This window comes from Coturnix japonica, chromosome 11, assembly GCF_001577835.2.
Source record: "Coturnix japonica isolate 7356 chromosome 11, Coturnix japonica 2.1, whole genome shotgun sequence".
NCBI classification, from domain to species: domain Eukaryota; kingdom Metazoa; phylum Chordata; class Aves; order Galliformes; family Phasianidae; genus Coturnix; species Coturnix japonica.
The window spans coordinates 612887-633864 of record NC_029526.1 but is presented as its reverse complement, the minus strand read 5'-3'; the positions used below and the strand labels follow the sequence as shown (position 1 = coordinate 633864).

General features: G+C 53.9%; 4 protein-coding genes across 18 annotated transcripts in view; 1 reads left to right on the top strand and 3 right to left on the bottom strand.

The window, feature by feature from the left end:
• CFDP1 (craniofacial development protein 1) overlaps window positions 1-3346 on the bottom strand; it is a 49706-nt gene extending 46360 nt beyond the window's left edge. Inside the window, exons 1-4 of the mRNA XM_015873826.2 lie at window positions 3211-3346; window positions 3012-3123; window positions 2587-2800; window positions 1034-1152 (exon numbers count right to left, since the gene is read on the bottom strand). Of these exons, the coding sequence (XP_015729312.1) occupies window positions 1034-1152; window positions 2587-2800; window positions 3012-3123; window positions 3211-3280 (515 nt within the window). The 5' untranslated portion in view covers window positions 3281-3346. The remainder of the gene's footprint in view (window positions 1-1033; window positions 1153-2586; window positions 2801-3011; window positions 3124-3210) is intronic.
• A 127-nt stretch (window positions 3347-3473) lies between these two features.
• TMEM170A (transmembrane protein 170A) lies at window positions 3474-7602 on the top strand. Its single transcript, XM_015873824.1, has 3 exons — window positions 3474-3711; window positions 3809-3979; window positions 4951-7602. The coding sequence occupies exons 1-3, from the start codon at window positions 3489-3491 to the stop codon at window positions 5079-5081; spliced, it is 525 nt and encodes a 174-aa protein (XP_015729310.1). The 5' UTR covers window positions 3474-3488; the 3' UTR covers window positions 5082-7602.
• Window positions 7603-8101: 499 nt separating this feature from the next.
• Window positions 8102-17969, bottom strand: SLC12A3 (solute carrier family 12 member 3). Of its 6 annotated transcripts, none has more exons than XM_032447054.1 (26): window positions 14489-17969; window positions 14270-14410; window positions 13692-13767; window positions 13508-13603; window positions 13286-13425; window positions 12981-13091; window positions 12799-12910; window positions 12518-12648; window positions 12294-12378; window positions 12022-12176; window positions 11713-11820; window positions 11499-11622; window positions 11321-11422; window positions 11089-11244; window positions 10911-11010; window positions 10605-10716; window positions 10166-10306; window positions 9958-10064; window positions 9738-9820; window positions 9564-9641; window positions 9286-9372; window positions 9091-9202; window positions 8920-9006; window positions 8630-8765; window positions 8471-8538; window positions 8102-8268 (listed from the first exon to the last, which is right to left on the bottom strand). In XM_032447054.1, the coding sequence occupies exons 1-26, from the start codon at window positions 14738-14740 to the stop codon at window positions 8127-8129; spliced, it is 3042 nt and encodes a 1013-aa protein (XP_032302945.1). In that variant the 5' UTR covers window positions 14741-17969; the 3' UTR covers window positions 8102-8126. The 6 variants fall into 6 exon arrangements, with proteins under 6 accessions (XP_032302945.1, XP_032302941.1, XP_032302940.1 ...); XM_032447050.1 differs by having other exon boundaries at window positions 11499-11820; window positions 14489-15692; window positions 15771-17969; XM_032447049.1 differs by having other exon boundaries at window positions 11499-11820; window positions 14489-17007; window positions 17135-17969.
• A 54-nt stretch (window positions 17970-18023) lies between these two features.
• The window catches only part of NUP93 (nucleoporin 93), a 55602-nt gene continuing 52647 nt past the window's right edge, over window positions 18024-20978 (bottom strand). For 9 of the 10 annotated variants that reach the window (XM_015873834.1, XM_015873838.2, XM_015873836.2 and 6 more), the window contains 3 exons: window positions 20883-20966; window positions 19996-20124; window positions 18024-18253 (listed from right to left, as the gene is read on the bottom strand). In XM_015873834.1, coding sequence (XP_015729320.1) covers window positions 18143-18253; window positions 19996-20124; window positions 20883-20966 — 324 coding nt within the window. In that variant the 3' untranslated portion in view covers window positions 18024-18142. Of the gene's footprint in view, window positions 18254-18563; window positions 18733-19995; window positions 20125-20882; window positions 20967-20978 lie in introns of all 10 variants that reach the window. The other variant, XR_001557651.1, reaches the window with a different exon arrangement.

The following is a 20978-nucleotide window of genomic DNA, read 5'->3' as shown; positions in this document are numbered from 1 at the left end:
TACTGAATCTGCAGCTTACATAAGAAGAAGACTACATCTCCCAGAGAGCAACACGGTCAGAGATGGGTCACGGGACCTGGACACTATATTATCTCTGTCGCAGGCTAGACTGACGTCTTTCGAGTTCTGGTGTTCAGGGGAGTGTGTGGGAGCCTTCAGCCGTTCGCCTAGATTCACAGTAGGCCTCTCGGTTTCGGGACTCATTCTCTCTCCTATTTTGCTTGATTCGTTAGCTTAATTTCAATTATATTATATTGAATTGTGTTATCCTGTACTTCGATATAGTATTTAGTAAATAAGTGTGCCTCCTTAGATTGTTGCCACTGTTTTCTTTTCCTAATTAACTTTTCCTTTCGGCCTAGGGCCCCTGCAGGGCCCACACCCCCCCCCCTGTCATGAATGCAGGTAGATTTTCATTTAAACCGTGACATGGTCTTACAACTTTAGAACATACCTGTTCCTTTCTGCAGCTCATCCCAAGGGGACTTTTGCAAGCCAAACAGCCTGCAGGGAGATTCAACTTAGCCCATCACTTCCACTGCAGCTGTTAGAGTAGGAGGTGATTGAACATTAGTCCAGTGAAATACCTCTTACAATATGCACATCTCCGTACAGGATTGTAAATGTCAGTTGGGAAAGTGCCAGCAGATATCAGATACCAGCACACAACTTGGACCACACTGAAAGAATAAAATGCATGACTGTAATTGCTGAGTGGTGATATTCAGCTCTCTCCTTACCTCAGCCCTGGCAGGGCCATCATTTCACACATTATCAAGCTGGGGAAGCCTAAGTAAATTTACAGGAATATTCTGATGATCAAAGGCTGGGCTCCGCATGTAAGGATACTCTGAAGCCCTCAGCAAAAAATCTGGACCTCATTTTCCTTGAGGTCTGTCTGTGCTCATGATTAAAAGCGTAAAGGAACAAACAAGAACATACACCCTGCTTTACATGCATCAGCCTGTCAGCAGCAGGACAGCATGTGCTCTGCACAGGGCCTGCAGCAGAAGCCTCTGAACTGTCAACTCACCTGACTTCCTCACCAGCAAAGTCGAACACTTTGGTGATTGTGACTTTTCCTGAATCTTTTGGCTTCTCAGACTCCTTTGGTTTCTCCTGAAGCTTTTTCACACTCTTCTCTTCTCCAGCCTGTGGAACATATGAAGGAAAAAGCAAAACAGTGCATTTCTATACTCAAGCCAAATTCCAATTTTGAATGGCCAAGGACCCATCACAAACTTCAGGTATTTTAGTCTGTAATTTAGTCTGTAATTTAATCCGGCTGGTCAAAGCACAGAACCCCCCCATCTCATTCTCAACTTCTCATTTTAAGTCACAGTTCAGAACCAAAACAAGAAGAGAAGCCGTAATTAAATGTAGGACCTAGCAAGGATATCGTGCTGTGGTTCAGAGATCAAGCAAAAACCTGAAGTCTCAGTTTTCTCAAATCAAGCACAGCCAAAGCAATAAAACTGTCAGGGAGGATTAAACAGAAATACATCTATTTTTGCCCAGGAATATATAAAAACACAATCCACCAGTAGAAAAATATGGCTGATCTTCAGACAGAACTGGCAAGACACTAAGTTCTTTGTCAACAATGGGTCTTAACTTGAGAGGGAAATCGTTTTCTTAAGCTATTTGTTAGCAGCATCTATTTACCAGGAACAACTACACTGTAGTTACTATGGTTTTTAACAGCATACACAAATCTCAGACCCCCTTCCACAACCAAAGCAAAAACTTGCTCCAAATCAACCCCACACTACAGAGATCTTCAAAAAACACCCCAAACTTTAAAAGTTCCCAAGAAGAGCTGAGGAACTCAACCCTATAAGTTGCTCCAGTTTACAGAAGAACTTTTAAAGACAACCACATTCTAGCAACCTGTGATGCCCAGAAACAACTTTCCTTCTCTCCTTCTTTCTGATCTACTTACAACCACTCAGCCATTCTTCCAGTCAGATGGGGAGAAGCACAAGGCTGCCCCTTCTGAAAGCTGCAAGCAAAGACTGCACAGCTGTATTCATCCTCCAGCTTTCCAGTTGTAGACAGAAGCAAGGAGAACTGCAGTTGTATGTCACCAGTTCAAGAGTCAAGAGTTCTGTTACTTCAAGATTATGTTGGTTGATTTGTTGGGAAACAAAAATTAATTACAGTAAGAAAGAAACAGCAGTGGCACCTCTCTGCTGTTTCCACACTTATACACACAGACTCCATATTACTGGGGCAGCAACACAGGCCCAAGAAGCCTTATGGAAAAGCTGTATCCATAAATATAACTCAGCCCAAGCCTCGCTTCTAGTACACATTTCACTAGGTGAATCCAAGACCAAGAAGAGACACTGCCAGTTGTAGATGGGACAACACAGGACGCTGACAAACAGCTCTAGCAATCAGCCCTGTTGGACTGCAGACCTCCCCATTGGGAAGGCAGTCGGCTGCCTGGCCCGCAGAAGGACTCCAGGCTTACAGAATGGATGGGGTATGAGTGAACGTGGCCTCTCCATAGCTATGCTGCATCTGCCACCCACACATTCCAGCTTCAGCCACCCCACGTCACCTTAGTGAAGGCCCTGGTACCTTGTCAGCAGGTGTTGCCTGAGTGGCTGCTGCTCTGGGCTTCTGTCCCACGTCACTGAGGAAACTGGCCCAAAGCGCATCCTCTTTCTTCTTTTCTTCTTCTTCCCGGTCTCTTTCTGACTGCTTTAAGTCATCCTCCTCTTCTTCATGTTCCTGAGCTTCTCCTTCCTCTCCCTCATTGCCCTCAAGCACGAGGCCTCTCCTCTTCTTCTTCCTGCAAGTAGCAAGAAAACACGCAGAGCTGTGTAAGGCACAGGGCTGACAGGTGAACGCGGTGGATCAGCCCGGCGCTTCCTCCCCTGACTCCCCGCTACTGAAGGCTCCAGGCACAGCACAGCCCAGCACAGCCCAGCTCGGGCTGTCGGCCTGTTAAACCCCAATTAAGAGGGCAATGAAAGGGCCGCTCGCTCAGCCGTGCGTCCTACCTGCGTGCGGCGCTGCGGGGGCTGCTCCTGCTGCGGGCGGGCCTGGGGCCGGCCGCCTCCTCCTCGTCCTCCCTCAGGAGCTCGCTCTCATCCTCCTCGCTGTACTCCGCACCTGCAGGCACAGCCGCTCAGCCCCGCGCTCCAACCAGCCCCGTTCCCGGCCCCGTTCCCGGCCCCGTTCCCGTTCCGCCCCGCTCACCCGAGGGCACATAGTCCTCGTCCTCGGCCGAGCTGTACCCGTCCCCCGCCTCCTCCTCACAGCCCGACATTCCACCGCCCCTCGCACGCGCGGCCTCCACCGCCACCAGAGCGCCGCCTCCGCCGGAGCAGAGCGCCCCCTAGCGGGGAGGACCGATACCCGCGCTATTAGCCGAGGTGGGAGCAGACAAGAAGGCGGTGTCGCGGCTAGAGCGCCCCACTGCTGCCCGCACACATCCTCGTCGCTCCCGGCGCGCTTTGCGGCCTGCAGCCGTTCCCATGGCATCCCGCCGCTGGTTGGCGGACGGAACTGCCTGTCAGCGAGCGGCGCTTGCTATTGGTCGAAGCTTTGTGGGGGCGGGCCGGCAGGCAGCCGAGGGGATGGAGGGCGGCGATGCGGGCGGTGGCGGTGGGCTGCTGCAGCAGATCCTCAGCCTCCGCCTGGTGCCTCGAGTCGGTAACGGCACCACCACGTACTCCAGCCCGCTGTCCACATTCCCAGGTACGGCCCCTCCGCCCCCGGCCCCGCCCGCCCTTCCCGGGGCCCTCTCGAAGGGCCGTGGGCCCGGGCCGGCCCTGAGCGCCTGTTCTCCCCGCAGAGATGTGGTACGGCGTGTTCCTGTGGGCCCTCGTCTCCTCGCTGTCCTTCCACGTCCCCGCCGCCCTGCTCGCTCTCTTCACCCTTCGGCACCACAAGTACGGCCGGTTCATGTCCGTCAGCCTCCTGCTGATGGGCATCGTGGGACCCATCACCGCCGGCATCCTGACAAGTAGGGGGCGACCCGGGGGGTCCGCTGCGAGGCCCAGCAGAGCTTACCCAGCAGCTGGGCCGTGGGATGGGTGGGCTGAGGCCAATTGTACGAGATTCAGCAGGACTCAGGGCTGCGTTCTGTGCTTCGGACACAGTGTAACCCCATGCATTGCTGCAGGAAAGGCTGGAAAGCTGCACAGAGGGAAAAGGTCTGGGGTGGGAGATGACAGCTGCTGGACTGAGCCAGCTGTGTGCCCAGGTGGGCATGGAGCACAGCGGCATCCTGGTTTGTGGCAGCAGCAGTGCAGGCAGCAGGAGCAGGAGGGGGTTGTCACTCTATATGGCACTGCTGAGGGTGCATCTCAGTGCTGTGCTCGGCGCTGGGCCCCTCGGTGCAAGAAAGACATGGAGGCCCTGGAGTGTGTCCACGAAGGGAGCAGAGCAGTGAGGGGTCTGAGCACAGCGCTCAGAAGGAATGGAATGAGTCAGTGTGGAGAAGAACTGAGGGGAGAGCTCATAGTTCTGCAACCCCTGACAGGATGCTGTGGGGAGGGAGGGGGTCAGCCTCTGCTCCCAGGTAAACAGCCGTAGGGTGAGAGGTGGTGGCCTCAAGCTGTGCCAGAGGAAGTTCAGGTTGTATATCAGAAACAGTTACTTCTCCAAAGGAGAAATGAGCTGCCCAGGGAGATGGTTCCTGGAGGTATTCAAGAACCTTGGAGTTATGGCACTGAGAGACATAGTCAGTGAGCATGGTGAGACTGGACTAGGTGATCTCAGTGTTCTTTTCCAACCTTAATAATTCTATGATCTGTGTTGACATCTGCATGTGTTGCTTTCTGGCTGAGGTTTTTTGTGGGTCTGCCTCTGCCCACTTGTCTGCAGAGCCCTCAGAGCCCTGCAGTTAAATCACTCCCTTTATTCCTGCAGCACAGCAGCACAGTTCTCATTGCCATCCCATAGTAATATTTCTGTTTTCCCTCTTCTCCACAGGTGCAGCTATTGCTGGAGTTTACAGAGCCGCTGGGAAAAAAATGATTCCCTTTGAAGCCCTCATTTTTGGAGTGGGTCAGACATTCTGTGTGGTGGTGGTTTCATTCCTACGGATTTTGGCCACTCTCTAGCTTTCCTTCAGATGCTGGTGATTGAAAATGGAAGGGAAGCAAAGCATCTGGTGTCTGAAGCCAGTAACGAGGGAGCACAACTTGGACGGTGCCTTGATGTGTGTTTCCTCCCCAGTACAAAGCTGCACAAAGGCTGCTCCGGCCTCAGGCCAGTGGCAGGTCTCCGTGACTGTGGTAGGCAGGATTCTCCTTGCAGAGCCTGGCTTGAAGGGCTGTATGCCACAGACATGGTGGAGAACATCCTTTCTGTAACTTATCTTGCTTATGTATTAACCATAACATCCAGGTTTGTTCTCCTCCAGCACTGCTGAAGCTGTGTCACCAGCCCTGAGCGAGCACTAGCAGCCAGGCTCTGCTTGCTGGCCATGGCGTGCCACTAAATGGGGCTGCAGTCTGCTTCAGAAACTGAGATGATAATCATTAATTTCGTTACATTTTTGTAACGCTAAGTGCCAAGTGAAACTGTGTTTTCCTGGAGGATAGGAAGGATAGGAGGATAGGCTCTGGCAGAGACTTGCCGACGTCTTGCAGGTGACAAATTGTAGCAGCAGAGTAACAGAACTGCTGGGGGGTGAGAACATGGCTGTAGGCCCTGTGATGCGTTCAGAGCTCACTGAAGTCTTTGACCTCTTCCTGCTTTGCAGTGAATCCAAAGCTCTTTTAATGTAATTCATTTTTTTCTATTTTTTTCTTCTTTTTTTCTTTTAATGAGAGAATTCTTTTATTGTTTTCTTTTCTGGCCCTGTCTCCCTCATGGCAGGTCATGGTCATAGTGAGACCGGGGAGCAGCAAAAGGAAGAACCATTTTAAATGGATGAAAGTGCAAAATTGTGGCTGAGAGCTGTGATTCTGAACACTGAGGTGTGGGACATCATCAGCATAAAAATGATTGTGGTCTTTATGAATTTCATTGCAGTGAAACTCTTCCAAAGCTGTACTTCCTGCTCAGGAGCCGCACCCCGCTGCTCTCAGCAGAACTCTTGGGGTGCATGAGTGTGTGCATTTGCTTTGAAAGAGTTCAACGTGGTGTTGAGCTCCTTGCTCTACTTTTACTTGTTGAACGTAGGTGTGCAACGGAGCACCTTTGCAGGTACATGGACAGCACAGTTAGCATATGTAGAACTCAGTGCTCTGCCTCGGTGACCATGTGGTCACCATGTGAACCTGGTGACTTTTTCAGGCACTGGGGCAATGTGTTGTGTTTTAAACACCCAGCCCATGGCATCTGAGAGATTCCCAGCTCTGTCAGCACTGAGCTGTGCAAAAATAACCCCAGACCTTCTGGCCACCCTGCAGTATCTCCTAATGCATTGGTTTGGTTTAAATGATGTTTAACTAATTCTGAGCTCTGCCCTCCCTCCCAGAGATGTGCTGTGCAGTCAGGGCTCTCAGGTCTGCTTTCTGGGCTGGGTCTTGGGGCCCACAGGGAGGCTGGTGCTGAATGCAGAGGATTTTGCTGGTGGCACAGCACGTCTATTAGCGGCTGACAGTCCTCTGGAGGAAGGCACCATCTGTGTCCAACCTCCAGGCCATGCTTCCCACCTGTGAGGTGACAGAAATCCTTTGCTTTCCAGACCAGCTCACCTTTTGTATCAGATTTTTGTAAGGCCACAGACACGGTGGCCCCTGTGCTGCAACAACCCCAATCAAGGTCCTGTGCTGATCATGAAAGCAAATCTCTCGTTGCGCTATGATGTCTCTTGAGCGGTCCTTCGCCAACAGATAGAGTTGTTTTTAAGGAGTTTTTAATGCAATTGCTGTAAAATGCAGCCCATTTCAATCCAGGGAATAAAACTGTGAGTTTTAGTTTAATGTGAATCTTTCTCCTTAGGTGGGCAAGGTTCAAACTGTTAGTAGACACCACTTTAAGGCTGCCTGATGGATGCTGAGCACGAGGCTTTCTGTGTGCACTATGGTGTGCTGCTTGTAGAGGACCAGTGTGGGAGAAGGTTGGGCCTTTCCCTCTGCACCTTTCCCCCTCCCCAAACCAAAATCAGGAGTAATGATCTGTTTAGATACAGGATGTTTCCTTTATCTCCATCTGGAGTGAGGCAAGCAAAGGAATCCCTGGAGTTCTCAGCAGGTGTCTGCTGGCTTTGCTTGGGCAGAAGGATTTAGGAAGGCTGGAATTCAGAAACACTGAGAGCTGTTGCAACAGACTGGAAATAAACCCTGGGACTGCCTGGGAGAAGAGCAGTTCCTGCTGTACTGCAGCGTAATCTTGTCAAAAGCTGTGAGCAACTTCCAAACATGGAAATGCTGAGGTGTCCTGGGTGGGCAGAGCTGTGAGCCCCATCCAGACATCCCTTCTGGCCTGATAAACGTTGCTGCTTGAGCAGGGCTCACCTCCCAGCTTCCCATGTGCTGCTCTGCTTGGGTACAGCCCTGACTTTGTGTCTTGTTTGCAAGTGCAGCTGTCATGAACAAATCTTTGTATGATAGAAAGCTGTGTAAATTTTATTTTTCTACTGACACTTCTAATCCTGGTGGCGATGATCAGTAAATGCTGTGGTGATCGAGATGAACGGAGTTGCGTGTTTCTCCTGGGGGGGGGGGGGGGGGGGGGGGGGGGGGGGGGGGGGGGGGGGGGGGGGGAATGTGGGGCAACAGGGATACCAGTGTGGGGCTTTTGGAAACCATGCTCTTTTTTGCTGTGTGCAGGGCAGGTTTTGCCTTTTTGATGCCCTCTGCCCCCCAGAATGCCCCTGTTGTGCCAGGGTATGTGGTCTCTAGGCCCTGCAGCCCCATTGCTGGGCTGGTTCTTGGCTGCTGAATGTGGCATTGCCCAAGGCTGTCCCCTGGGCACCCTGAGGATGGGGCACAGCTCAGCCTGATAAGCTGACTCGCCGTAGAGGCACCACTGGTGTTGTTTTGTATCTGTAATAACCTCCCAGGACCATTATAGCCAAACAAGCTCTTCTAACAGCACAGCAGCTGCATGTTGTGGGTATTGCCATGAACCCCACACATTTGGTACTGACACAAACCCCTTTGAATCACTCAGATACAGCCTGAAAAAATCACGTGGCAGGGGTGCGGGAGGCTTTATTGGCAGTAAAAGGTCAGAACGTTCTCCTGGTTTCCTCTGATCAGGATGACTGGGGGTCTCAGGTCCTGTGAGAGCGTCTCGAGCCAGGCCATGTAGAGGGAGCTGGGGCAGCGCCCCTTCCTGCCAATGGGCAGCGTGCTGCAGCCAAGACAGGTCTGTCAGGAAGCATCAGAAGCTCACAAAGAACCACTGCATCCTCCCCCTGGAACCGGACCCCTTCCGTGGTGCCTTCCCCCTGGGTGCAGCAGTGCTGCCCCATCCCACCAGCTGTGGGGTGTCCAGAACCCGAATGGACCATTCCTACCCTACAAGGAACAGGGCTGGGGGTGCTGACACCTACATGGCGATGAGCGCCGCATCCCGTGAGTAATCCAGCAGAATCTCATTGAGCCTCACTTGTCGGAGCGACTGCGGGATGGGTGGAGAAGGTTTAGGAGACCAAAACCACATGTTCCTGACTTAAAAGCAGGAGGTTCCCTGCATGCTGCCCCAGCGCTACCTTGGCTCTGTGCCTGTGCACCTCCTCATCAGAGATCTTCCAGGGACAGCCATGCCGCAGCTCGTTCACCGCCGCCTCGTCCTTGAAGCCATCGTTCAGCCGGAAGGGCGCAATCAGCTCATCAAATCTCCTGATGCTGCAAAGGGAAAGGACACTGCGCTGGGACGGGACACGGCGTGCTCCACATCCTGCTGCAAGGGACTGGGAGCTGCTGGGCCAGCAGCGGGGATCTGTGCTGAGCACGTTGCTGTGGCTCAGGCAGGACTGTGGGGGCACGGGGCCGTGTTTACTGCTCTGGCCGGGGCTGCTGGTTGATGTCAGGCAGGACGTGGACCTCGTGGAAACCCAGGCGGAATTTGCTCAGCAGGGACACGATCCTGCCGCAGAGAGAGGTACAGTTCAGTGCTAAGTGACCAGCTGCTGAGCCAGGACGCCCCTGCACGTTTTGCACTGGCACATACGCCTTCCTCTCCTCGTCCATCCTGTTGATCTGCCCACCAACAAACACCCGGATCCTGCATTTTCCCCAGCGCTTCTTGCGCCCAAGGAGGTACGGGATGAGCAGTGTGAGCCCTGTAGGATGCAGCCACAGGGCATTGTTAGTGTTCTCCCACCCTCCTGCGCTGTGTGGTGCTGCGGCACAAGGCAGGGCCCACCTCCGTCATCAAAGAGCCAGTAAATGTCGATGGTTTTCTTGCCCTGCTGGCTCTGGAAGATGGTGCTCGCCTGCTGCTCAGGGTCTGCTGTGAAGGGAAATGCAGACATCAGCACAGCTCCATCCCCCAGCACCACTGTTACAGTGGCAAATGGAACCATCTCATTCCCAAGCTGAACTCCCAGCCCCTGCATCTGTGGTGCCCCGTGCACAAACCCAGCTCCACAGAGTGGATGCCGAGGCTGCAGGAGGCTCTGGGCATCCCTGATGAGCACTGACCGATGCCTGTGCTGGGCATTGCTCTGCCACCAGTGCTGTTCCCATCAGGATGCTCTGCTGCCCCAAACGCCGGGTTAACTGCAGAGGGAGAGGAGCATGGTTTCAAGGTACCAGTCCCCATCATGAGGATGGTCCCGAGGACGGTCCCCACCACTGCATGTCTGCAGCACTTACTGTGGGCTTGTGGAACTCGGGAAACATTCAGCCCTTCCCGCAGCCGCAGCAGGCACACACCGTGCTTGAAATCAAAGGCATCGCTGGAAGGAGGGAGGAGGCAGCTGATGGCAGTGGTCCATCCCCCCCTCAGATCCCCTGAGGTGGGAACACAGCAGCATGACACCACGGCCTGGCTCAGAGAGGCACAGGAGACACCAGGTGCCAGCACAGCGCGTACTGCAGGATGCCCACGTAATCCTCCAGGCTCTGTGGTGCGGCTGCCTGCCAGTCCCTCTTGTAGCCCAGTGCCACAATGTTGGGTCTCATCTTCCCTAGGCCGGCAGCCTTCAGAAAAGTAATGGGAGCAATGGATTCCTGCATGAGGCACTCGCCTGGCTGGCACCGTGTGCCCCACACAGAGACTGCAACGGTCAGCTTAGCCCCACCTGCAGCAGCATCTGGACACCGCTCCTCAGGTCTTCAGCAAGCACGTTGGTGTAGAAGGCCTTGATCTTCCTCTTGAGGAGCCACCTGGTGTGGCCATCCAACGCCTGCTGGGCCTCAGGCACCTTCTGCTTGCGGGGGCCCTGGGGGAGCAGGGAGGAGACACGGCCCATTGGCTGGGTAGCCGCTGTCCCCATCCCAGTGCTCTGGGCACAGAGAACTCCAGCTCCCCTTGCCCAGCTATTGGCAGAACCTGGATTTAAGCATGGCACGCATGGGGAGCTTCTGTGGCACCAACAAATTGCAGATTTTGGTTTATCAGCCCCAACTCCACTGGTTTCCCAGTGACAGTGGTGCTCTACCATCTGCAGACCACCGGTTACCCAAGATAGGGAACTGCAGGAGCAGAGTCCAGCTGCAGGGCGCCCCACGGTGACTCACAATCAGCACGTTGCCGCAGATCATCAGGCTGAGGTTCTTGGTGAAGGTGCCCACGAAGTCCACCAGCGCTGGGCGGAAGTTGGGCGGCCCAGTCAGGACCAGGCACTGTGGCCTGATAAGAAGGAGAGGACAGAGCCTGAGGGGTGGCTTTGCCATGCAGCAGAGAGGAGGTGAGGTTTGGGTGCAGCTCGTCCCCTCTGTGATTGATCAGCGCTGAGGCCGTGGCCACGGGCACAATCCCATCTTGGTTTTGTGGGGGACCAGCTCTGCTCCCCTCCCTCTCAGCTCCAACCTGAGCCTCCTTGCCTGTAGTTCTTGATGTGCTCATCCACCTCGCTGAGCCCTACCGAGTAGCTCAGAGCCAGGTTGTAGGAGCTGGCTTGCATGGAGGAGCCCCAGTTGACGTCTGTGTGGATGGGATGGATTGGCAATGGGCACAAACAACTCAGGGGGACATGGGGCCCTCTCCAGAGCCACCACCCACCTGGTTTCTTGTAGAGAACGTAGCCCAGGAGGAAGACGACGATGCCGAGCGCGATGAGGGCTGCCCACCAGGTCAGCAGGAACATGATGACCACTGAGATTGCGGCACCAAAGAGTGCAGCCCACTTGCTGTAATACCGAAAGGAGGGTCGCCAGCCTGCACACAAACACAGACAGTGGCTGCTGCAGGCTCCTCACACTGCAGCCGGGATGGGGCTGGGGCTGGCACCCACCTGGGGAGTTGGTGATGGAAGCGTGGAAGCAGCTGAAGTTGATGAGCGCATAGGAGCAGAGGAAGAAGTTGGAGATGATGGGGGCAATGGCATTGAGCTCGGCTGCAGGAGGAGGACAGGGCAGAGCGTCAGCGGTGCGCCGGGACCGAGCCATCCAGGCATGGCTGGAGGCACCCACCAATGAGGATGAAGCCAATGGCTATCACATAGGTGAGCATGTAGCCACGGATAGGCTCACTGTTCTTCCCATAGCCCTTCCCAAAGAAGCCTATGAGAGGGTAGAGCTGGTCCTTGCAGAGGCACTGTAGGAGTAAAGGGATGAGAAGTGCAAGGATGTCCCGTCGTGTCACCTGGGGACAGAGACAGGGAGAGGGACAGGGACCAGCGCTCACCTGGAAGACCTTGGGGGCCGAGACAAGGCAGGCCAGCGCTGAGGAGAGGGTGGCACCAAAGATCCCAGCCGTGATGAGGGGGCCGAATCCTGACACCATGCTCATGCTCTGCCCGGAAACCCAGAAGTCAGGATGCTTTGTGCTGCCAGCACATCACCTTACCCTAATGGATTTTCAACCCCCATCCCCCTGCCCTCGGTGCTTCCATTTACGTTATCCAGGTGGTGACATTCAGCCACATCTGGAAACCCGAGCAGAAGGAGCTCTCCTGCCACATCCCCATTGCAGAGTCTGAATCCCCAGGCACACCTGGTAGTAGTTGCTGAGCCCATAGCGGCAGCTCTGCTGCTGGGCGCAGTCGGTGAAGTTCCAGCCATAGCTGCAGCCCAGTCCCTCGCAGCCCGGTGAGCCCAGTGCCACGCTGTCATTCAGGCTGCCCGAGGCGTCCCGAAGTACACAGGCACCTGTGGGGCACAGCTATGTGCACACTTTGCTCCCACACCAGCCACAAGGACACAGGGGTGCTGCTCCTGCTGCCCACCACCCAACTTCATAGGGGGGGCTCAGCCTGCTTTGCTCACCTATTGTAGCCGACAGCACCAGGTAGGACACTGTGGTCCAGAAGATGGCCATCAAGGTGCCCTTGGGGATGGCCACGGCAGGGTCCTGTCCGAGGGGGTTGCAGGGAGATGCACAGCTGCTTTCCAGGGGCCCCCGGTGATGGTTTTGTGCCATCTGAATTTCGTGGGCCCCCACCTCCCCATCCTGAGAAGCAACAGCTCAGGGAGCGCTGGTGAAAACCTACCTTCAGGTCACCAGAGATGTTGGCTCCGGCCAAGATGCCAGTTGCCGATGGAAAGAAAATGGAGAACAAACCAAAGAAGGAACCCTCAGGTCCACGCCAGTCGGGAACAAAGTTCTGGGCAAAAATGTCAGCTGGGAAGGAAGCAGAGAAACATCCCATCCACCCGCTGCTCACAACACTCTGACACTGCAGCGCTGGATGGAGGCAAACTGCTGCCAGAACACAATCCCAGCTCTCATCATCTTCACTCTTAGTTGTGGCCCATCCCATGGCGAACCCACCTCTGTAGCTGAAGAAGCCCTTTGCTTGTTTCTCAGCGCTGGCTGGGATCACTGTCCCCACCAGGTAGTTTATGAAGGACACCAGGATGACCAAGAAGAACAGGATCTGGGCCTGGGGGGGCAGAGAGGGGGAAGTGTCCTGGACAGGCTGCAGGCTGGGTCGCTGTGGGAGGGTGCGGTACCTTGGCCTCCCACTCCATGCCGGCCAGCGAGATGCCCAGCAGCACGGTGACGGTGAGCACCCCGATGATGCGGATGTCGTTGGTGGGGTCCACGATCAGGGAGTTGTGCTCCTGGGGAAGGGGCACCGTCACCCACCGGGAAACTGAATTCCCTCAGCCAACTGCCGCCACGTCCGCGAGTTGGAGGAGCTGGCGGCTGATGATCGGCAGTGCAGCATTAACGCAGGTATCGATAGTGAACTCTGCCTGGGCAGGAGGGGCTGCAGATGGGTTTGGGGACGGGAGGTGCAGGGCCACGTCCTCACCTGCAGCAGATCCCGCACGGTTTCAGCAAAGCCCACCGTGTGCATGGCCACAGCCACTGCGTTGGCAAAGGCGAAGATGAGGCCAATGGAGCCGCCCAGCTCTGGCCCCAGGCTCCTCGAGATGAGGAAGTAGGTGCCCCCTGTGGCACAGAAACCCCATGGAGAAGGTCTGGGGGCTGACAGCCCAGGAGTGCTGTGAGGGATCTGGCTGGGAAGCACTACCTGACTTCACTTTGCCATTGGTAGAAATGGCAGAGATGGACAGGCCGGTGATAGTGGTCACGGTCACGGACATCAGGATGATGAGCCATGTCAAGGCTGTGGGAGAGGATGGATTGAACCCACTGTGCTGGGCACTGCTGGCAGCCCCCACAGCCTCCTCCCCATGTCCCACATGGGCACCCACCAATTCCAGCCTGGGCTGTGATCCAGGGCAGGCGCAGGTAGAGGATCACACCCCAGATGTTCAGCATGCAGCGGATCTGCAGAGCAATGGGAACATGGCCGTGAGCGCAGGTGGGTGCCTCAGGACAGGCAAGGCCATGCTGGCCTCCAGCTAATAACAGGGCACCAGGAAGGGACAGAGAACAGCTCCATATTGGCAGAGATGTTGAAAACAGAGTCACAGGTGCTGGAAAGCACCTCTGTGGTCATCCAGTCCAACTGTCAACCCATAAATGCTAAACCAAAGAATCACAGAGCCATTAAGGCTGGGAAAGACTTCCCCAACCCCCAAATCCAACCCCACCCCCACCATGCCCGCATCCCTCAGTGCCACATCCCTGCAGCATCGGGGCACCTCCAGGGAAGGGGCTCCCCCACCTCCCCAGGCAGCTGTGAGAGCCTCAATGGGAGAAGAAATTGTTCCCATTATCCCACCTGAACCTCCCCTGGCACAACATGAGGCCATCACCTCTCATCTCATAGATACGCTGAGCTAAACGTAATGATATTAGGATTAGCTCTTGGACATGGAGCACTCACCATCACACCCTTCACCCACCCGAAGCGGACAGGCTCTGGTGCAGGGGCACTGCTTGGCTCTCCAGCACCATCCTCAGTGTCAGGGAGGCCGTTGCTGCGCTGGGGGTCGGGCAGTGGCACACGGAGATGGGCAGGTTCAGGCTGCAGAAGGGAGGGATGGGGCTGAGCAGAGCCATCCCAGCACAAAATCGGCCAGCAGCCCCCGCAGCAAAGCCTTACCTTGAGGATGGAGTGGAGGTCTGCCAGCGATGGCCTTCCCTGTCTGGCCTCACCCACCCCCCTGCTGTTGGCGTAGTGCTCATAGGCGGGCACCACATCCACCGTGTTGTAACCAAAGGTCCTGGTGCACAGCGAGCTGCCCGAGAGCTGCGTGCCCTCACAGCCCAGCACCTCCTCGGGGCCCAGCAATGTGCTGATGGTGAAGCGTCCGCTGCAGCGTGGCAGGGGCTCAGCACATGGCAGCTCAGCCATGGTGGCTGCACGGGTCCCACCTGTAGTGCTGGGGTCAGGGATTTATACCCAGCAGAGCCAAGCACGGCCCCATGGCACCTGGGGGGATCCGAGTGGCTGGAACCACCCCAAGCTGGTCAGGGGGAAAAAATAGCTGGAGGGGGCATCAAAACTGCTGTTATCAGCATCAGCGGCTGCCTGTGCCCGATCCCGGCACTGATAACAGATTTGAGATTAAGTCCCAAGGACAGAACGGCAGAGAAACGCGGCAGTTTTCCATAACAAATCTGGGTGGGAACTGAATGTTCCCAGGTGGGGGCTGGAGGTGAGCTCAGCTCTGCTCTTCTGCCCCTTCCCTGCAGCACTGCCCTGGCTGATCCCACAAACCACAGCTGCACTGTGTGTGACCGGAGGAGCTGAACCCACAGAAGAGGGGAACTGGGAGCCCGGGGGTGGAGGAGACCCCCACCCCAAACAGAGGGATGGGTGGCTTTCACACAGCACTCAAATGTCACACATAGTTAAATGAACAACAGGTAACAGCATGGAAGACAGCTAACAGGGCAGGTAATACAATTTGAGGGCAACGCTGCAGCCCACTGCAAATTCAGCACGCTCACTTTGTGAGTTAATGGAAAATTTGGGCTGTCCACCCACTGCACCTGCACAAACAGCTCAGCCTGCTCTGCAAGGACTCGCTCTGCTCCCCATGCACTGTGTGCACACACTGTCCTCAGTCCCACCTCACCCATTCCTTTGACATGGGCATCAGCTTCCACCAACACCAACAGCACCGCATCAATGCCTCGAAGCAACAGCTTTATTTCAGAACCTCATTATCCCATCAGAAAACACCGACTTGCCCCAGATGGCACAACTCAGAGCCTCCCAGAGGGCAGGTGCAGAACTAAGATGCTCCAGGAGAGGCACGGAGGCTCCAGGAGGCGAGTGAAGGAAGTGGTATGATGCAACCCTGGTGTAGTGAAATAGCCGGATAGTAGGAAGCGCTTGCCGTCGGCCTGATTCACAACACCAGCTGCAGCAACAATACCTGGCCATCCCACGGCATCACGGGGCTGCAGGAGGATGAGGAACACTTCACACCTGTTGTGGCCATTAAGCTTGTCAAACCAACCTTAATCCAGAAGGTGGAGAACAGCTCAGTACTCTACAGAGAGATTCTGTTAAAGTCTGTGGAAGCAGAGATCCCTGCAGGCCTTTAGGGAAGCTTTAACAGCCCTATTTCCCCCCTCAGAGGGAGTCCAGCACCCCAGCACGGTGCTGCCCAGAGCGGGAATGGAATGAGCACTGCAGAGCAGGACTGAGCCCTCACCTGCAAAAAGAAGAGAGATTGGTTACCACCGCTCCCACCTTGCTGCAGCCCGTCCCCCCCATCTGACCTCCATCCCACAAAGGACAGGCACCAGCACACAGACAGAGCTGCAGGGTTTGCAGGCGAAGCACTGTGGTTGCTGGGGACGGACAGCATTGTGCTTGCTGCTGGCACGTGTTCAGGTTCTGCAGAAGGAAATCAGCAAATGATCCTAAATTCACTTTATGCAAAAGCGGCAAAGTCAAATATCCTCATCACAGTGGGCTGGGAATCAGCAGCCACCAGCACTGCCCACTGTGAGGTGGCCGAGCAGCTGCTCACACCAAGGAACCCAAGGAGCTGGAACCCACCAGGATGAAGAGAGACCCCAGGAGCAGAGCAGCCTGTGCTCCCAGACATCGCCTGACCCCACTGGGACATGGATGAGAGCAGCCTGGGAGAGGGCATGAGGAAATGCTGCTCACAGTAACTGCATGTAGGAAACCAAGGTTGCTCTCAGTGGCCTGGCATTACAAAGGGAGCTCTCCTCCTGTCAGAATGGTCACTGACAATGACACTTCCAACAGGCTGCTCCAAACAATGCATCAGTTCATAACATCCCCCAAAATCCTCCAGGCAGGTGACACAGAAAGCCAAGGTGGAGGCTGCCCACTAACAAAGTCAGGGCAGGAAGGCACTGAGGTTACCAACCCTGCAGCAGAACGCCTGGTGGTCGGGCACAGGAGGAGGCAGGAGCAGGCTGTTCTGTCCTGAAGAACAAGTCTGTAAGCACAAAGCTGGAAGGCGGGGGCTGGGGAGAAACAGTGGCATATGGAAAACCACAAGGTGCCATCTGCAGCAAAGCAGTGTGTGTGCATCAGCAGAGAGTCCAGTGTGCAGAGGAGAGCCAGGGGGCTGCAGCCAGGCTGCGATGCGGAGCCAGAGCATCGGAGGACGGTGTGCTGCAAGTCACCACCTGCACAGACATGAGAAGAAAGCACAGGGCAATCAGTAGCTCAATACCCCAGTTACCCACAGGACCTCTGCTCATCATCCCTCAGCACCTTGAGTCCTGCACAGAGCAGTGCTGGGCTTTAACTTACTGCATGGGTCCCAAGGCTTTGGGTTCCCCTGGCTGGCCTCCTGGGGCAGCACAGCACACAGGGGTCTTCCTGGCCTACAGAACAAAGCACGGAACACTTCAGCAGCTGCTCAGCCTGGAAGGGCCAGCAGGACTGGCATCAGACTTCCTCAGAGGTCGTTAGGTGTAAGGCTGGAAATGAGCACATCAGCGAGCAGCACAGCAGAGCATGGGACAACAACAGCCCTTCCAGAATGGGGCCAAGCAGTGCTGCCCCTCTGCTCAGGTCAGAGGCTGCCTGAGGACACACAGCCCTGCCAGGAGAAAGGACGCACTGCACAACGTGCTCCTGAACCTGTCTGGCTTCAGGGCTGCCCAGGTCACCATCCTCCAGCTGCTCCAACCTCCACTATGCTGCAGGAGAGCCCGGTGCCACATGCAGACCCCAGTGGAGCTGCCAGGACCCCCAGCACCCCCCAGCTGCTCAAACACGCCCCTGGGGGGATGGCAAATTGCTCTTTGCTTCCTGTCCAGAAGTTCATCTAAATTCACACCACAATAGTTTTGGTAGCAAGATAATTAGGAGGTCAGTCAAACATACATACAAACTTACAGCCATACTGAAAGAAAAGAAACAAAGACATGAATCAGCCCCACAGAAATGCAAAGGTTGGAAGCTGCTCCCCTGCTTTGTCACCTGCCCTGTGAGCAGAAGTGCAGGTGCTCTCATATCCCAGCAACACAAACCAAGTGAGGGCAGGACAGCAGTGCAGGGAGCTGCAGAACTGGCTTTTATCTATGTTCACTCTCTGAGAACCATTTTCTAAATATAAACTGATTAAAAAAAAAAGAAAAAATAAGAAACAAACACATCAAAACACAAAAGAAAATGAAAATATCAAAAAAACAAATAGAAATCAAAGGGATTTATTTCCATCAACAAAAATACAGAATACAAATTGGAACTGGTCCCAGCCCCATTGCGCTACTGGCAGGCCCAGCTGCTGAGCCCCAAGCCAGAGCTTCTCTGCTAATTCATAAGGACCTCCATCTGCACCAGTCTTGCGTTCGTGTCTCCAGATGTTCTGTAAGGGATCATCCCAGCAAACGTTATCAGGGCACGAGCTTGAGATCGCAGCTGCTGCAAGACACAAAAATGAAGAAGTTCAGTATCTAAAAGTGCCACAGCCCAATGGAGGGGAAGTCGGAATCCTCTCTCTTTGACTTTCATTCGTCCGGTCAAGGGAGGACAAATACCTGCAGCTGCAAACTGAGGCTGACCCAATGGCTGAAGGTGTCCAGCACAGGTTACAGAACCCAGTTACCAACCCAGTTAATGCAAACAGACTGCCCAGTTCACAAGGCTGCTTAGAAATCGCTCTTATAGTCTCAACACTTCTCTGCTGTCATTTCTAAGTCTGCTCACAGAGGTTGTTTCACCCACTTCTAACCTGCTGCTTTCCAGAGGACATCAAAATAAGTCGTAGATGAAGACAGCACAGCAAGTTGTCTGGTTCCTGATTAAATACGAAGAGGCCAAAACCGTGGCTGACAGGGCTTAGGAGCAGCGTGAGTTACAGCTCTCTTTGCCTTTTTGGTAGCAATGATATTGGAGCCAATCTGCTTTTAAAAACCAAAGCACCGTGATGAGTTGCAAGCAGCAGCACTTGGGGAAGAAAGAACGGAGGTTTGCAGAGGTTAAGAGCGGCCTGGAGGTCTGGGTGTTCTATTGGCTGTAATCAGTTAATGAATGTGAAAGTCACTTGTGATTTAAAATCACTACAAATAAACGAATTCCATTCCTTTCATGACCTAATTTTGCCACCCAGACAATGCCCTTGGGCTGCCCAGGAGGAGCTGCTCACCCAATGGGGTTGGGGTGCAGAGCACTCAGGTGCTGCTGTCATGCCCTGCATAGCAGCACTGCAGCCTGGGCTTCCTGTACCTGAGATCTGACAACACACATCAGGCCAAGAGGGACGGGACTTTGCTTTCTCATTCCTAAAGCCAATTAGTGCATGTGTGTAAATAAATACATAATCAAAAGACTCGAAACAGCCTATGTAATTTCTCTGCAAAACATAGAAAATGCATACAACCTCAGCTCTGACTCCAAACCCAACAGTTTCTAAGTACAGCACATTTCATCTCTGAGATGGAATAGGAAATGTTTTCACAGAGGGGCTCTGGACACACCATTCCTCTCCACATTTAAATGTCTTCATTTCTTCCCACCTGATAGTGCCCACAAACCTGTCTGCATCCCATAAGTGACGTTATAAGAGATCCCCTTTTGTGCCTCCCATCAGCTGGTGGGGGAAATGCACGAGCACCAAGTGTAGCAGTTAAGTCAAACCCACCCTGGTCAGCCATTTAAACCAGGCAGCCAGACCAAGCAGCACAGTGCCCAAAAGCTGTCCGGCTCTGTCTGCCCATGTCACTACAGAAGCCAGCCAAGCAGAGGAATTAAATGCCTTTCCCAAGAAATAACTTCTGCACAAAGAAGAGGGAACAAATGAAAGAGGCAGAAATCAGGTTTTTGACACTAGCCCAGATGTTAGGGCAAAAACAGCCATCCTAGAGACACAGTGCTGCTCACAGCTGCTAACAACTGAAGAGCCCACTAGGAAGGTGACTGCTTATTTCTTCTTGCTAGGAGGTAGAAGTATATTGTAATATAATTTCAAGACATTTAGAACAAAACCCCTTCCTTCTACATAGGTAAAGTTACAAGAGACTTGTCCCAGGGTGAGTAACTGAAAAGGCCCCCCATTTGAGAGCAAAGACTGACAGAGACATCCAGTCAAAGCCCAATCCTTTGAAAGACAGAGGACAAGGAACTGCGAAAGCCTGCTGGACAGCGAGGGTTACATGTTATCTTACCGAATCTCTGTCTTCTATTACCCGCTGGGGTCTGGCAGGAGTGGCAGGGCTTGTGCCTTTCATCCGCTTGTACTGGGTAAATAAGATATTCATGGTTGCAAGCAGCACCTCAGATAGATTGTGCCTGATCTGTGCAAAGGAGGGAAAAAGAGAAGATGTGTTGCAAAAAGAAATAGCAGGTTGACAGAATCATTAGCTTTGCTCACTGACATCAGGAAACCAAGAGCTATGACTGATACCCAGCCCAATAATGGCAATATATGAATGGCTACCCCTGCCATGGCAGCATGATCTTGGGACACAGACAAAACAGCTGCATCTTCATGTTTAAAGCAGCAGCCCAGATGGAACACTGTGCAACTGAAGAACTGCAAACAGTCCCTGGTGACTCATCAGTCACCAGTACTGCACTCATTGCTACACACAGGCAAAGCAGAAGAACTGACAGCAGGTCTTTACTTTGCATAGTTGCTCTGTCTTAGGCTGCTGCTGATTGGCCTGACACTCTCCAGTCCATTTCCCAGATAAGAGTAGCTTGCAGAAGAGCTTCTCTCAATTTAGCATGGTGCACAATAAGTCAGATTGGGAGAGCAGGGGCAGTCATCAGCATCAGAACCCAGGTGCTGCACTACAGAGGTGAATCTAACTCTGCAAGTTCAGAACAAGTCAGATCTGCACGCTCCTTCTGCAAAGTGGAGATAAGATTTCTGAGCACAGACTGCAGTGCTCCAAAGAGGAAAGAGCTGTAAGCCAAGAGCCTACTTGTATGAATGCAAAACAATTCCATTGTATTTCCCTTTAAAGAATTATGAGATTATGAGGTTTTAAGATACTTTCAACAAGGGAAAAGTGTTCTGGGAGCTAAAAAACTAGGAGGCACCACTTACTTCATCACTGAAATTCCTGAAGGCAGCAACTCTCTCCTCCACGCAGTCCTGGCTGAGAGGTACAAGCTTCAGGCGCTCAATGATCTTCAAAAGGAG

Excerpts from the sequence above, each read along its gene's own strand:
- TMEM170A (XM_015873824.1), top strand. The coding sequence starts at position 3,489 with ATGGCATCCCGCCGCTGGTTGGCGGACGGAACTGCCTGTCAGCGAGCG. Across the intron at positions 3,712-3,808 it reads CCCGCTGTCCACATTCCCAG|AGATGTGGTACGGCGTGTTC; the intron begins GTACGGCCCCTC and ends TTCTCCCCGCAG. Across the intron at positions 3,980-4,950 it reads CACCGCCGGCATCCTGACAA|GTGCAGCTATTGCTGGAGTT; the intron begins GTAGGGGGCGAC and ends TCTTCTCCACAG.
- SLC12A3 (XM_032447050.1), bottom strand. The coding sequence starts at position 14,740 with ATGGCTGAGCTGCCATGTGCTGAGCCCCTGCCACGCTGCAGCGGACGC. Across the intron at positions 13,604-13,691 it reads CACAGCCCAGGCTGGAATTG|CCTTGACATGGCTCATCATC; the intron begins GTGGGTGCCCAT and ends CCTCTCCCACAG. Across the intron at positions 12,177-12,293 it reads GGTGCTGTCGGCTACAATAG|GTGCCTGTGTACTTCGGGAC; the intron begins GTGAGCAAAGCA and ends TGTGCCCCACAG.